Source organism: Telmatherina bonti (assembly GCF_933228915.1).
Source record: "Telmatherina bonti genome assembly, chromosome: 9".
In the NCBI taxonomy this organism is placed as follows: Eukaryota; Metazoa; Chordata; class Actinopteri; order Atheriniformes; family Telmatherinidae; genus Telmatherina; species Telmatherina bonti.
The window spans coordinates 36,805,261-36,820,824 of record NC_136627.1 but is presented as its reverse complement, the minus strand read 5'-3'; the positions used below and the strand labels follow the sequence as shown (position 1 = coordinate 36,820,824).

Genomic DNA, 15,564 nt, shown 5'->3' with positions numbered 1-15,564 from the left:
GCTGTCGGCGTGTCGGAGACTTCGCTGCAGATACGAGTCCGTATCAGCCGACGGCACGAAACTGGAAACCGCCAGAGGGGGAGGGGCTTAAATACAACAACAGATGGAGCAAACAGGGACGAGGTTCATCAGACACAATGAAGCAGGTCCAGAACTGGGATCTGGATTCGTTTTCCAGTTAGAGATCCACTACAGACCCAGAACTGATCCTCTTTCCACTCTTGAGTCCAGACACCTCAAAAGGTCACGTGACCAGTTTAGAAAAACCAGAACCAGCAAAGAAAACCTCCATCAGGACCAGAACCAGGAAGGAAAAACCTCCATCAGGACCAGAACCAGGAAGGAAAACCTCCATCAGAACCAGAATCAGGAAGGAAAACCTCCATCAGAACCAGAACCAGGAAGGAAAACCTCCATCAGGACCAGAACCAGGAAGGAAAACCTCCATCAGAACCAGAACCAGGAAGGAAAACCTCCATCAGGACCAGAACCAGGAGGGAAAACCTCCATCAGAACCAGAACCAGGAAGGAAAACCTCCATCAGGACCAGAACCAGGAAGGAAAACCTCCATCAGAACCAGAACCAGGAAGGAAAACCTCCATCAGGACCAGAACCAGGAAGGAAAACCTCCATCAGGACCAGAACCAGGAAGGAAAACCTCCATCAGAACCAGAACCAGGAAGGAAAAACCTCCATCAGGACCAGAACCAGGAAGGAAAAACCTCCATCAGGACCAGAACCAGGAAGGAAAAACCTCCATCAGAACCAGAACCAGGAAGGAAAACCTCCATCAGAACCAGAACCAGGAAGGAAAACCTCCATCAGGACCAGAACCAGGAGGGAAAACCTCCATCAGGACCAGAACCAGGAGGGAAAACCTCCATCAGGACCAGAACCAGGAAGGAAAACCTCCATCAGGACCAGAACCAGGAAGGAAAACCTCCATCAGAACCATCAGAAATCAATTTCTTGGAGTGACATAATAAATAATATTTGAACCAGCGCATCAGTAATAACAAAAATATCAAAATCAAATTATAGAAATTTAGATATTTTTATAAACTAAAGGTCCGTTTGCTCTCCGTTCTTCTATATTTATTTCGTATATGAGGTACTGTTTGGAGGTCATTTATTTGTTAAATCTAAGATTCTACTTTAACTGTCTTTTTCATTCACATTTACAGTCGACTCAAAAACATTTAATTTTATAAGTTTACTCAATTTTTTTACAGTGTAGGAAATTGTTTCAGTAACCAATATGTTTATCTTGTCGTTATTGTTATTAATGGGGATTTTATATCTCCAAAAGTTACATGAGTATATTAGTTTTTGCTTTAATTCTTCTTGATTTCTAATGATGATATAAAATCATGAATCAGTTCTTCCTTTACCGACATAAAGACAGAGAAAGGTACTGAAATCACAGGCATCCATCTGAAACATAAAATTGACCAATGTCAGTGGTAAAACCAGGATTTGTAAATGAGGTTTCAGAAGAGTTGCAGGAGAAAAATGAGAAGAAACTGATAAAACGTCCCACCAAACCCTTCCAGCTCCCTAACATGAAAGGCTTCAGTCCTTTAACCGCCTGTTTGTTGCAGTTTCCCAACATTTTAAACTCTGTTTCAGTTTATTTCTGCACAATGAGAAGAGACAAAGTCTGGCTTCAGATCACAAATGAGTAGATTCAATTACATAATGACGCAATCAGTGAATGTGATAGAAAAATAAATAAATACTAAATAAAAACACATGACATAATCTGGTCTGGTTGACTAAAGAATTTTCCTGACAAAATCAGACAGTTGCTTTTGTTTATTGTCTCTTTTTGCTAAATAAATGATGTCATAGCAGACTGAGACCAAACCAACTCTGGAGTATGTGTCACTACATCTCAAAGGTTGGGTGTTGTTGCTTGATAACTGCATTTACTGGAAGTATTTTGCAATTCCCAGCAGCTGTCGATCACCTCCAGGGCAGAGGTCTGGTTAAACTGGGCAGCTGCCAGTTTGAGGTTATAAACAGCCTTCACGCCATGTAAACAAACATCTGGTCATTATTATGCTGATGATGCTCCGCTTTATGTGACTGTCTTTATGTGCCAGACCAAGCTTCAGTTCATCACATTCAGAAGAAACACGTGTTGGCACCATATAAACAACATGTCAACCACATGTAAAAAACATATAAACATGTCAACCACATGTAAAAAAAAACACATATAAACAACATGTCAACCACATGTAAAAAAAACACATATAAACAACATGTCAACCACATGTAAAAAACATATAAACAACATGTCAACCACATGTAAAAAAACATATAAACAACACGTCAACCACATGTAAAAAACATATAAACAACATGTCAACCACATGTAAAAAACATATAAACAACATGTCAACCACATGTAAAAAAAACACATATAAACAACATGTCAACCACATGTAAAAAAACATATAAACAACATGTCAACCACATGTAAAAAAAAACACATATAAACAACATGTCAACCACATGTAAATAACATATAAACAACATGTCAACCACATGTAAAAAACATATAAACAACACGTCAACCACATGTAAAAAACATATAAACAACATGTCAACCACATGTAAAAAACATATAAACAACATGTCAACCACATGTAAATAACATATAAACAACATGTAAACCACATGTAAAAAACATATAAACAACATGTCAACCACATGTAAAAAACCATATAAACAACATGTCAACCACATGTAAAAAAACATATAAACAACACGTAAACCACATGTAAAAAAAAACATATAAACAACATGTAAACCACATGTAAATAACATATAAACAACATGTAGACCACATGTAAAAAACATATAAACAACATGTCAACCACATGTAAAAACCATATAAACAACACGTAAACCACATGTAAAAAAACATATAAACAACATGTCAACCACATGTAAATAACATATAAACAACATGTCAACCACATGTAAAAAAAAAACACATATAAACAACATGTCAACCACATGTAAATAACATATAAACAACATGTCAACCACATGTAAAAAACATATAAACAACATGTCAACCACATGTAAAAAACATATAAACAACACGTAAACCACATGTAAAAAAAACATATAAACAACATGTAAACCACATGTAAATAACATATAAACAACATGTAGACCACATGTAAAAAACATATAAACAACACGTAAACCACATGTAAAAAAGCATATAAACAACACGTAAACCACATGTAAAAAAAACATATAAACAACATGTAAACCACATGTAAATAACATATAAACAACATGTCAACCACATGTAAAAAAAAACACATATAAACAACATGTCAACCACATGTAAATAACATATAAACAACATGTCAACCACATGTAAAAAACATATAAACAACATGTCAACCACATGTAAAAAACATATAAACAACACGTAAACCACATGTAAAAAAAACATATAAACAACATGTAAACCACATGTAAATAACATATAAACAACATGTAGACCACATGTAAAAAACATATAAACAACACGTAAACCACATGTAAAAAAGCATATAAACAACATGTAAACCACATGTAAATAACATATAAACAACATGTAGACCACATGTAAAAAACATATAAACAACATGTCAACCACATGTAAAAACCATATAAACAACACGTAAACCACATGTAAAAAAAACATATAAACAACATGTCAACCACATGTAAAAATCATATAAACAACATGTCAACCACATGTAAATAACATATAAACAACATGTCAACCACATGTAAATAACATATAAACATGTAAACCACATGTAAAAAAAAACATATAAACAACATGTCAACCACATGTCAAAAACATATAAACAACATGTCAACCACATGTAAAAAACATATAAACAACATGTCAACCACATGTAAAAAACATATAAACAACATGTCAACCACATGTCAAAAACATATAAACAACATGTCAACCACATGTAAAAAACATATAAACAACACGTAAACCACATGTAAAAAACATAAACACCATGTGAATCACATGTGAACAACATATGAAATACATGGAAACACTGTGTGAACCATGTGTAAAAAACATGTAGGAACATGTACTAACCACGTGATGAACATGTGAACATTTGTAAAACAAATGAAACAAGTAAACTACATGAGTGATACATGATAATCGTGGTGAACATGTGAACATGAACATGTGGATGGATGTACTTCACATGTGAAACACATCCAATTGACATTTAAACCACATGAGGAACATGTGAAACACTTGTGAAACATGTGAATCACTTATGTTTAACATGCAATTCACATATAAACTACATGCACATCACCAGTGAAATGTGATTTACATGTGAAACACATGTTCCAAAACTTGTGCATTGAAGATGATTGTGGCAGAATTTGCTGAAAACTTTTAAACATTGTGAAGAATTATTCAAAGAATTGATTTAATTATAATTAACATAAATTTGAATTGATCTGAAATATTTAAAAAATCATTGAAGAAAAAAAGAGAATATCAACCTAATAGTCCCACTGATGAACACGTTAACATCTAAATGGCGTAAAATCATGAAAGGAAATATATTTCGGAAGTAGGAATAAAAAATCACTCAACTGAAATTCATTCTAAACTTTATGGAAAAAACTTCATTTTTCAGTGGCTTTAATGTTTTTAATATGTTGTGGAAGTTTTGTGTTTGGTCCATTTTATTTCTGAGTTTTAGGTAATGGACGTAAACCAAACAGTGGATTCGTCCACGTCACATGATCATGGCAGCCTATCACGTCATGATGTTATTTTACATTTTACTTGTTTATTATGGGCTCGAAAGCATTTTATTATATTACTAATGTTGTATAATGTTAGATTTTAAAAAAATCATTTCATTTTTACTTCATCAGTTCAAAAATAATTTTTTTCCTCAGTTTTTCATGTAATTAACTCATTGATATGTATCATAATATAGGCGTGATGTTATTTCATGGAATTTCCTTTAAGAGACAAAAAGCATCTCATCAGCATTTAAAGAGCAGAAACCAGCAGCTAGATGTAAACATGTATTTTCATGTGTGTGTGTTTCTTAAAAGACAGGTGAGTACAGTGTGACAGGTATGTTGCTATGGCGATGCGAGCGCAGAATTCTGCGAACACTGAAACTATGGTTCCAGCTTCCTGTTGTTTTGTAATAATTCCTACGATCACAATTTTCACGTCGTAGGAACCGGAACCTTTTTCTGAACTGATCAAAGTGTCTTTTTTTTGTTTTGTGTCAAAAAGCTGATTTTTCAGCGAATCAAAGAGGCGTTTCCCAGAAATCCTGCTTGCATGGTTTCCTCTGGCGGAGGTGGAGGGAACTCTTTAGTTAGCAGAGAAAGGAGCATTTCCAACATTTTCATGGTAAAATGAAACTTGTAGGCCAAACACTGAACACAACCAAGAGTTACACTTATTTTATTTATTTATGGTCTTCTGTCTCTTTTACTTCAGAATTCTGCTGCAGGAGCGCGTTATGAAGCTGAATCTCACCAAGCTGAAGGCCAGTCTTTGGCTATGTTTACCTCCCACCATTAACCTCCCCATTATTCCATCCCTAAGCATCGCTGCAACATGGCGGCCTTGTTGGGACATGGCGGCCAACCATCCGGCCCATCTGGACCACCCGGTGCAGCAAACCGCCTGAAACTGAGTCTCCATTTATTTGTGAGCCATGTGAACATTTCTTCTGGTCACCGCTGATTAACGGAGGTGCAACTGGAGTATCACCAGTTTCACCAGTAGCTTCAGGTACCTGCTGCTGATCAATACTTCCCGTTGTCATCTGAGCCAACCTGGTTGCTTCTGAACCCCAAACACATTTTCTTTATAATTCAACTTTATTTATACAGCGTCAAACCACGGCAATGCCACGTCGCTTTACAGGCAGAAGAAAACATCATGAAAGCCAATTCATAATAGCCGATATCAGGAAACCAACAGACTGAGTTGGAGCTTTTCCCACGGTGAAAGACGGTGGCGACACACTTTCCCGCCTCCAAACGGACGCTTAGTTTCATTTGTTTGTTGAAAAATGTCTTCATGACACAAATCTTGGCCTCGCTGGTATTTTACTGAAAAACTGGGATTATCCGATCATAGACGTCTCCCAACATCACGGCCAATGACCTTCATTTCCTCTGCATGTACAGCGCTGTAAGAAGTATTCCCATCGCCGCCGCCCCCCCCTCCCAACCCCCCCTTTACTGGTTTCTTATTTTACAAATGTCACTTAAATGTTTCTGATTAAAACACAGATTTTAATATCAGACAAACATGAAAAAGCACAAAATGCAGTTTGTAAATTTCATTTATTACCAACAAAAAGCCTCCAAGTCTCCATGACCATGTCTGTAAATGTAATAACCCCCCCCCCCCCTGAAGCTGAGATGTTTGACCACTTCCAGACCTGATCAATGAAATCAGATCAAGTTTTATTTATAAAACACTTTTCCTACAATAAAATATAACGCAGTGACATGATATAAAAACACAAGAAAATTCATCCGTCCCCCCTTCTCTCTCACACACACACACACCCAACATCTATTTCCAACACTCGTCTGAAACATCACGCGTACACCTCCCTAGTTACTGTGTTAAATAGAAGCTGTGTGAGGAAGATGTATGACACAAACGTATCACGCCGCTGACGTTCAGAAAGCTGTCCGTCTGGAAGGGTCAGCACTCCAGTCGACCAATCAGAGCCTTCCTTGGAGCGTTCAGCCTTCCAACTTCACTCCAGAAGACGCCGACCCATCCAGCAGAACCCAGAACGCCAGACCTCGCTGGCCTCACTAAGCTCAGCGTTCAGGATGCACCAATCAGAAAGAGGCAGAAATGCATCATGGGAGAATTCCAAGGCCAAAACCACGACGGACCAGAACACAAAGACTCGTCTCACATCTGCCAGGAAACATCTGGATGATCCCCAAGACTTCTGGAAACTGGGCTCTGACTGGTGTGGAAACCATAGCAACAGTCAGGCATGGCGGTGGTAGAGTGATGGTCTGGGACGGCTTCAGGACCTGGACTTGCTGGGAACCATGAATCTGCTTCTTCCAGAACATCCTGAAGGACGAAGTTCTGCCTTCAGTTCATTGCCTCAGTCGGACTCTGGTTCTGTAACAGAATGACCCGAAACACACCAGCAAGTCCAGCAGGTCCAGCAAATCCAGCAGGTCCAGCAAGTCCAGCAGGTCCAGCAGGTCCAGCTCTGAACGGCTTCAGACAAACCAAAGAAGGGTTCTGGAGCGGCTGAGTCCAGGTCCAGACTGGAATCCAGCTGAAATGCTGTGGTGGGACCAGTTCCTGCTGGAAAAGCCTCCAATGTGGCCGAGTTACAACATCAGTGGAGCAAACTGGACAGAAACTCCTCCACAGCCACGTGAAAGACTCGCCGCCAGGTGGAACCACCAGGTTTCGAGTTCAGGAGCTTTTTCGCATCCATCACCGAGGCTCGGAGCTTTCTACCGTCATAAATAAAATCAGTTTAAAATCTGTTTAGTCATGTTACGTTTGTCTGATATTAACATCCATCTGATGATCCGACACATTTAATTGGGATAAATTAGCAAAGTAGTTAGAAATCAGGGAGGAAAATACTTTTCAGTGGCGCCATCATGGCGTTGTGGGCGGAGCCTGATATAAAAAACCTCATCAGCCAATCAGTTTAACAGAAAACATTCGTGTTTTATGTGAAATGACACAAACTGCTTGACATTTAAGTTAAAATGTGCTTTTATGTCTGAGTCCCACCCAGTCTTACGGGAACTTTAGCATCAACACGCTGTGTTTGATCTGAAACGACACAGCTGTTAAACTATCAACAACAAATGGCTTTAAAGTCATTTCTAACGGAGGATGAAACCATCCTCCCTTCCTGAAAGCAGAGAAAAAAAGTCTGATCCCGTCTTTATATTGCAACGTGTTACTTATTGTATATCATGTCTGATCTGAAACCGGCCAATCAGAGCAAAGACAGTTCAAGTAATTAGCATATCTTTCGACAGTCAATATTAGAATATATTCTTCATGGAAACACGTGAACTTCAACACTTAACATTGTTCCTTTAATGATTGAAAAAGTAACCAGAAGTCGCTATCACTGATTCGAAGCATGTTATTCACATGTTTGGGGCTGAAATTTGATGGTGCATCCTGAAAATTATGCAAATTATGCCAAACAAATGATCAACAGTCATCTATTTCATATACCCGCTTAATCCAGTTCAGCTTCACAGGTTAAATACTCATATAGTGTAAATGATGCAGATATGATAACACAGCTTGTGATTGTTCAGGCTTTCATGATTACACATTCTGGTTTGTTTTCAGTGCAATTCATTTACTACAAGGAAAAAATACAAACAAGACATTCTGATTATTATTCTGAATGCTTTTGGCCTCGACAAACAGCCGGAGCGTGTGACGTCCAGCGGCGTCTGAAAGCTGGACGTCATGGTTCCCAAAGCCAAGCGCGACATGAAACCGCAACACAAGCTGCAGTAATGGCTTCATTCTTACTGGGAAAACTGGACATTTCTGGACCAGTTCTCAGGATTTGCTGGATTTCTGAAAGTCAAACATCTGAAAATGAAAAATCCCAAAAAATAAAACAGCAAGAAGAAAATTCAACTTATTTTCTAACTCTTTTATGAAAAATATATAATCCTTAATTCTGACTGAGACATGAGGCACAATAACAAGAAAATATACACAATTTTCTTCCATAAATACAAAAATATTTACAAAAGACTGAATTAAATAGGAAAACTGTCTTCTGGAGGATATGTACACATTGCATTGTTTTCTTAAATTAATGAAGTACAAAAGCACGACTACACAGGAATGACATATTTTTGGTATCAAATGGAATAAAAACTAATATAAAAATAAAAATAAGGACTAAAAACTCTCTCTGCTGTGATAAACGTGATTTTTCTTCCTTTAAATATAAAAAAGAAACATTTATAGTTGTTTTTCACTCTAACAAACGTGACTGCAGCTGTTTTCCAGATGTTTACTTGCTCAGACTGCAGCAGGTAAACTGGGGAAAGACACGCTTTTCATCTTTGATTCATACAAAAATACTTTTTTACAACTCAGGACAGGTGTGGGAGAAGACAGACGGCGAGGCTGAATCTAGCTCAGCTGGAAGGTCACCGGGCCGCGAGCTGAAGGATTGTACAGCCTTTTCATTTAGACTAGAACTCATCTGAGACACAAACTGGAGGAATTTACATGGTAGAACCTAAAAGAAAAGGGATTCAGTATTAAGTAGGCTCATGTGGTGGCTGGGATTGGATTTCTGGGCTCGCTCAGAATAAAAAGCTTGCTGCCATCCAGGAAGAAAGAACTTCTCCTTGTTCTGAACGCTGATTTTCAGCCCTTCAGCTGTTTTTATTAAGAGGCACTTCAAAGTAAAGGCTTGCATGATGATTGTAGATCCGACATTGTTCTTCCAACGGGCCACAACGCTGGTCAGACAAGGAGGGTCTTCCACAAACTCTCCAGTGTTCAGCCACATCAGTCGTGGCAACGTTTTTTTTCTTTTTCTTTTTTCTTTTTAACCTAAAATAAAGTATTTTTCTCTTCTTACCACAAACAGGCCTTTCGATGATTTGATTGAAACAATAAAGGTAAAGTTTGCCGCAAAGATTCGGGAGCACAGCTAAGGCACCGGGCTTTCTGATTGGTGGCCAATTCATGTGTTCTGTTCACGTCAGAGACCACAATGAGGAGATAATACAGAAGAATTCTATATGGATTTATAGTATAAAAAGATAAATAGTGCAAATGATCCGGGACATTCAGTTTCTCCGTCATTGTCAGAACATTGTTAGTATCAAAGCAGAATAAAAGTCATTTGTTTTTGTTTCTTTCTGTTGAGCAGCAGTAATAAATATTAAATAAAGACTTGTGTGTAGAATAGATCCTCTGGGTGTACTGTCCTGGACAGAAAGGTTTCAGGCCTTCAGCGTAAAAATTCCTCCGCTGGCGGTCTGAAAACTCAAGGTTATACCTGAAAATGAAAACACAGAAACAGCAGTTAGTCATCGGCGTAGAGACGGAACGCTCACACAGACAAACAAGCAACAGTTCATCATACAGGGTAATCACATGACTTTCACAGCGTTATTAAAGATTCTGCAGCTTTAGATCTAAAGCTGAGAAGGAAAATTTACTGTCATTATCTGATAATTGCAATATTTTAAGAGTAAAGGAGACCAAAACGTATCATTAACGGGGAGTTTTCATTCACCAGTACAGTTACATTTCATAAGCTTGCTTTTTTAAATTTCTGTTTTTTACTAGTTTTCACTGTAAAAATGATTCTTCTAGATACTTCTCAGGTTCTAACTCAGCTTCAGCTCGGAGCCAGCCAGCCTGATACTTCATGATGACTTGAAATTATACCGCTAACAGGGAAGATCGTCACCTCTGGGCATGAACACTGTTTTAAAGTACAGCACACATTTTATCATTTCCAAAGATTCTCCTGGTCTCAAATGAACAATTTAAACCAAACATCTTATTTTTGGGCATTAAATGCATATTTTTTTAGATAAAAAAAAGAATTTTTCATCAATAACTATGAGCAGAGATTTACACATTGATCGTTTTCCCTCTGTTGTTTTCAGTCTTTAGAATCACTTGAAAAACATAATCAGACCCTCTGAACTAGAAGTGAAATTTACTAGAACCACTACCTGTAAATTGCTTTGGTGTCTTCTACATATGTAAAACGCAGCAAAGCAACAAGACACGTGGCAATCCCACCAACGTTGAGTTGTCTCTGACAGCTGTATTGTACTGTACATAACATGTAAAGGAAAAACATCAAAACCGTGTTTTTGTATTTATCTGTGCAATCTTCTCAACATAGTTTCAGAATCAACTTCACATAGAATCACCTTAACTCTGGTTATAATGTTTATTTACTTCCCTCCATCGTGGAATCTTACTGAATACAGAAGTTTCCATTTTATTTTAGGGTAAATACACCTCATATCAGCTAAAAAAAACACTAAAAGATTAATAAACTGAGCAGAATTTCACTAGCACCCTTGTTAATGGTTGAGTTTCTGCAGGTACTACCAACCATTAATGAAAATACTCCCAAAAAATTCTCTTCATTCCAAACCCAACCATGTAATCAATTAAGTGGTGACTTGATTGTGAGGGTTGAGGATTTCTCATCATCTGATCAAAAAATAACAAAAGAAGCAATAATGAAAGATGGAGTATGTTTTTGTTTGTCAAGCTTGCATGGCGCCATCATGCAGACTCACAAATACAAACTAGTCTGGAGTCTCCAGCGCCACGCGGTAAAACCAAGACACTTCTGGATGAAACGGGATAGACATACGAGCAATTAGAGCGGCAGAAAATCTGTTTAACTAAGTGGACCCTTGATTCAGTTTTACTGCACAATTTCTATTATTTACAAAGAAAAAGTTAAAAACATTAAATTAAAATATTGTTATTTCTGTGCTTCTCCACAAAGATCCTCAACAATTAAAATAAAAGGATGAAGAATAATGATTACTGTGCTCCTGTTCTGAGGAATGATGAACAATATACTTCTATCTTAATCAGTTCACACTTCAGACTGGATATTCTGAGTTTATCACTCTAACTGCTGGAAGCCAGCAGAGCCTCGTACTTCCGCCATTATGGAGCCTTTTGGCTCTTCTTTCACCACCAACATTAGTTCTGGGACTACAGATATGAGGGCTGATTGGGCCGGGTGCGTGCGTTGGGATGTCTTCACGCTTACACCCAGCCCAATCAGCACCCATATACAGAAACCATAAAAGATGTGTTTCGCCGTCTTTGGTGTGAATGTTTGGATTGGGAAAAACGTCTTAGGCAGCCAGTGACAACAGTGTCTAGGTGGAGGATGTAGAATCGATACTGTCTGAACAAATTAAACGGGATTTCCACATCGCCTGGTTTCAGTGTTAGCATGCATTCTTTGCTGTTTGTCTTTATGTTTATTTCTCATGAATAGAGTCTTTAAAAGCCCCGTTTCCAACGTATTTTGTATAAAATTATCCCTTACAACCAAACCACACCATTTCTGGACCTGTTTCAGTAGTAAATAAGGTTCGGTACACTTAGGCGGAGCTACTAGCATCACATGACAAATCCATTGAATTGCGGACAGAAAAACATCACTGCCCACAACAAGGACAACAAGAACATTTCCATTCAGTCCACACTGGAAACCTAAAAGGGAAAGGACGCCAGACAACAACACGAAGGTTCGATCGGAACTGAAACTACAAACTTTCCCAACAGTAGTTGTTTGTTTTGGATTGTTTGTAGCGCCATGCTAGTTGTTGTCGCACCAGTATGACGCCATGCCAGATATTTGGTCTAAACCCTGCTGGACTTTAGCAAAACTTCCAAACTGAACCGCTCAGTGGAAAAACGTTCCTGTTTGTATTTCATCAGCAAGCCTTAAATGTTGCATCTGTAAGTTATATGTGGTACAAAGTCATCGGCTAGCTTAAACAAAGAGGTTCTATATCGACACATATGGGTTTAATAAGAACATTAAGAAAGGAACACGTGTCAGGTGACAGGAAGCATCCACATCCAGCAGCTGTGATGATTCCAGCAATGTGATGCGGCCTAGCGAGATAGCAACCCTCCTTTCAGTCCCTCCTCGTCCCCTGCCTCTAGAAACCTCGTTTGCAGCTGGATTAAATCTGCTGCAAACCCCAGTCTGGTTGATCTGGAGCAGCGGGTACGTTACTGGGAGTGTTGCCACGGTTCCTGTTTGACGGGTTGTTGAAGAGGACATATGGGGGTCATGTGAAACCATCTGTGTTCTGTATGAAATACGAGCTACGATGCTGAACGTATCTCATAACATCCCTGGTTATAAACCTGATTAAAAATTCTGATTAAGCTGCTTTACTAGTCATGAATGAAATGTTTCTGTTTTATCTGCCGGACTCAGCTGATTTCAGACTGTTTATTTTCTAAATACTGTACTCTATACCTAGTCTGCTTCAAAATGGACCAGATATTTGCATATTAATCTAGAATTTGGACTCAAGAAGTCAAAATAGACTTTTTTTGATGATGCCTTCAGCAATGATTATCGGACCTGTTACCAAGTCCAGGTGCCGGGACTGTATAGATACATAAATTAACATTTAAGGTCCTGTTTACAAAACGTTTCTGCTGAGTATTTGGAAGAATGAATTTACACAAAAAACTCTCCAGAAACAAGACCAGAAAGGATTCTAGTAGGTGACGAAACTTTGCAACACACCCAGGTGCACGCAACGTCTTCATACGACTAGATAGCACAACGGGCGGGTTCCAGTCTCCACGGTGGTCCAGAAAATCGTCCCGCTAGTGACTGTCCACCCAGAGGTGTCTGTTAAACCGTCCACTTTCACAGATGTGCACTCATTATGTGCCATACGTCCTCTACCAAACCGGCAAACATGACACGGTGGTCGCCGTGCTTGTCGCAGGTTAACATAAGACATCATCATCTTCGAAAGGTTCCAGTTTCCACTAACGGGATTATTCTCGCACGACGAGGAAACGTCACGGTGGAGGTCGTGGTCTGATCCCCTGCTTGTGTTGTTCTCACTCATATGTACGTCGCTTTGGATAAAAGCGTCTGCTACATGACTGTAGAATAGAATAGAATAGAATAGAATAGAATGAGGGAGAAAAGATGAGAAAAGCCGTAGCAAATTCTCCGCAGCAGCCAGAAAACCCTAAAATAACGACGTTGCATAAGTAGCAATTCTCGTAAAATCTCGTCAACGGATTAGATTTCACGAGAACTGCAGATTATGTGCTGGAAAGACCTGCAATTCGCAATCTTTTGTCAAAATGTATAAATATTACTTTTATTTTGCGAGAAACTGTGATGGAACGTAGCAGGAGACGTAATAATTCCCCCTCTCAGCTATGAGAACCGTCTCCTGAACCGCTGAGACCTGTGTCATCTGATTAAAACATCTCAACATGAGTTCCGTGTCCACATTAAACTTGATATCTTTTGATTTATAGCTTCAGCAGTTTGTTTAGTTTATATTCCAACAAAATAAGTGTTTGTCTTGTAAAACCTTAAAGTGCTGGAATGAGTGTAGGTTGGCTCCTTAAATCCTGCCATTTTGCCCTAAAAGGGGTTTTTACAGATAAAAAAAAAAAAACCGTCTACTTTACTGGATCTTTGCTGTTCTTGTTGCTGGAATGATTTCCATCGTTCACATCTCAGAATCGTAGATGTCCTACGGCGTATGAGGTGGAGGGAGACCGACTGAGGTTCGTATTAACTGGACGTCTGGAGCCAGCGGGTCGATGTGGGATACGGTCCTAAAGATGTTTTCCTCTGCAGGGTGGGTTAGTTCAGATAACTGGGTCAGTGGACATGTGGTAATCATGTAGTGGAGAACTGGCTGGAATTAAGATGCATTGTAATCTAATTTTATTCAATATTATGAGTTTATTTATTTATTTTTTTACTAGTGTATTTTCTATTTATTTATTTGTTTAATTTTGATTTGTTTGAAATCGACTTGAAGGCCCATCGATCATATTGCAGGACTCAAACTTCTAATGGAACAACGGTGTTGCATATATTAAGCGGTTATGTACAATTTCCTGTAGATGTCGTATGTCGTGTTTTACCTGCTGCTACGTGTTTGACAACCGGCGTTACTTACGAGTGTTTATCTGATATATTTGTTTAACTTGAAGAGGTTAACAACTTATTGTTAAAGCGCTGCTAGCATTAATATCCTACTAGCTTCATGACTAACAGCCGTGTGCTAGCATATGTTAGCGTATTACCTTGGAACAAACAGTTTTTTTTTTCCGCACCGTTTTATTTGTATTCAACATCTGTCCAGCTGTGTTTTGGGTTCTGGGAAGGCGGAATATAAAACATCACCCAAACCCAGGTGCTGTACACTTTGGCATTTTGTGCAGGAAGGAAACTCCCTTAGTTACCTTTGCTAACATATGATTGGTCAGTGGCGCCTCTAGGGCGGGGCTTAGTGAGGTCAGTTATGTTAAAGTTTCACCCATATCGAGTTATAATTGTTTGACTTCTCTCCTGGTGCTTACATGAACATCATCCTAACTTCACCGTTAAACAGAGCTTGGAGTTCTTCAGGGGTGCCAAACGCTGGTCCTCGACGGTCAACATCCTGCCGGTTTTCTTTGTTTCCCTGCTCCAACATACCTGATTGAACTCAAGTCTTGGTGTAAGCTTCCTTACAATGACCTATTCATTTCAAACGGAGGTGTTGGAGCAGGGAAACAAAAAAAACCTGCATCATAGTGACCTTGGAGGGAGCTGCATGTGTGATCTAAGTGATCTCTGATTACGATCATTTAGGATAGTTTTCCCACCATCGTTCTCAGATTTAAAGACGTTTTTAAACCTGTTGTTGGTGTTCCTTCTGTTTTTCTAGTTGTTTTCCGATCAGGATCAGGGATAATT

General features: G+C 38.7%; 1 protein-coding gene across 1 annotated transcript in view; it reads right to left on the bottom strand.

Annotated features, from left to right (window-relative positions):
• Positions 1-10,095: 10,095 nt before the first annotated feature.
• The window catches only part of dlc (deltaC), a gene marked incomplete at its 3' end in the record, with an annotated part of 73,959 nt that continues 68,490 nt past the window's right edge, over positions 10,096-15,564 (bottom strand). The window contains exon 10 of the mRNA XM_079246085.1: positions 10,096-10,101. Coding sequence (XP_079102211.1) covers positions 10,096-10,101 — 6 coding nt within the window. The remainder of the gene's footprint in view (positions 10,102-15,564) is intronic.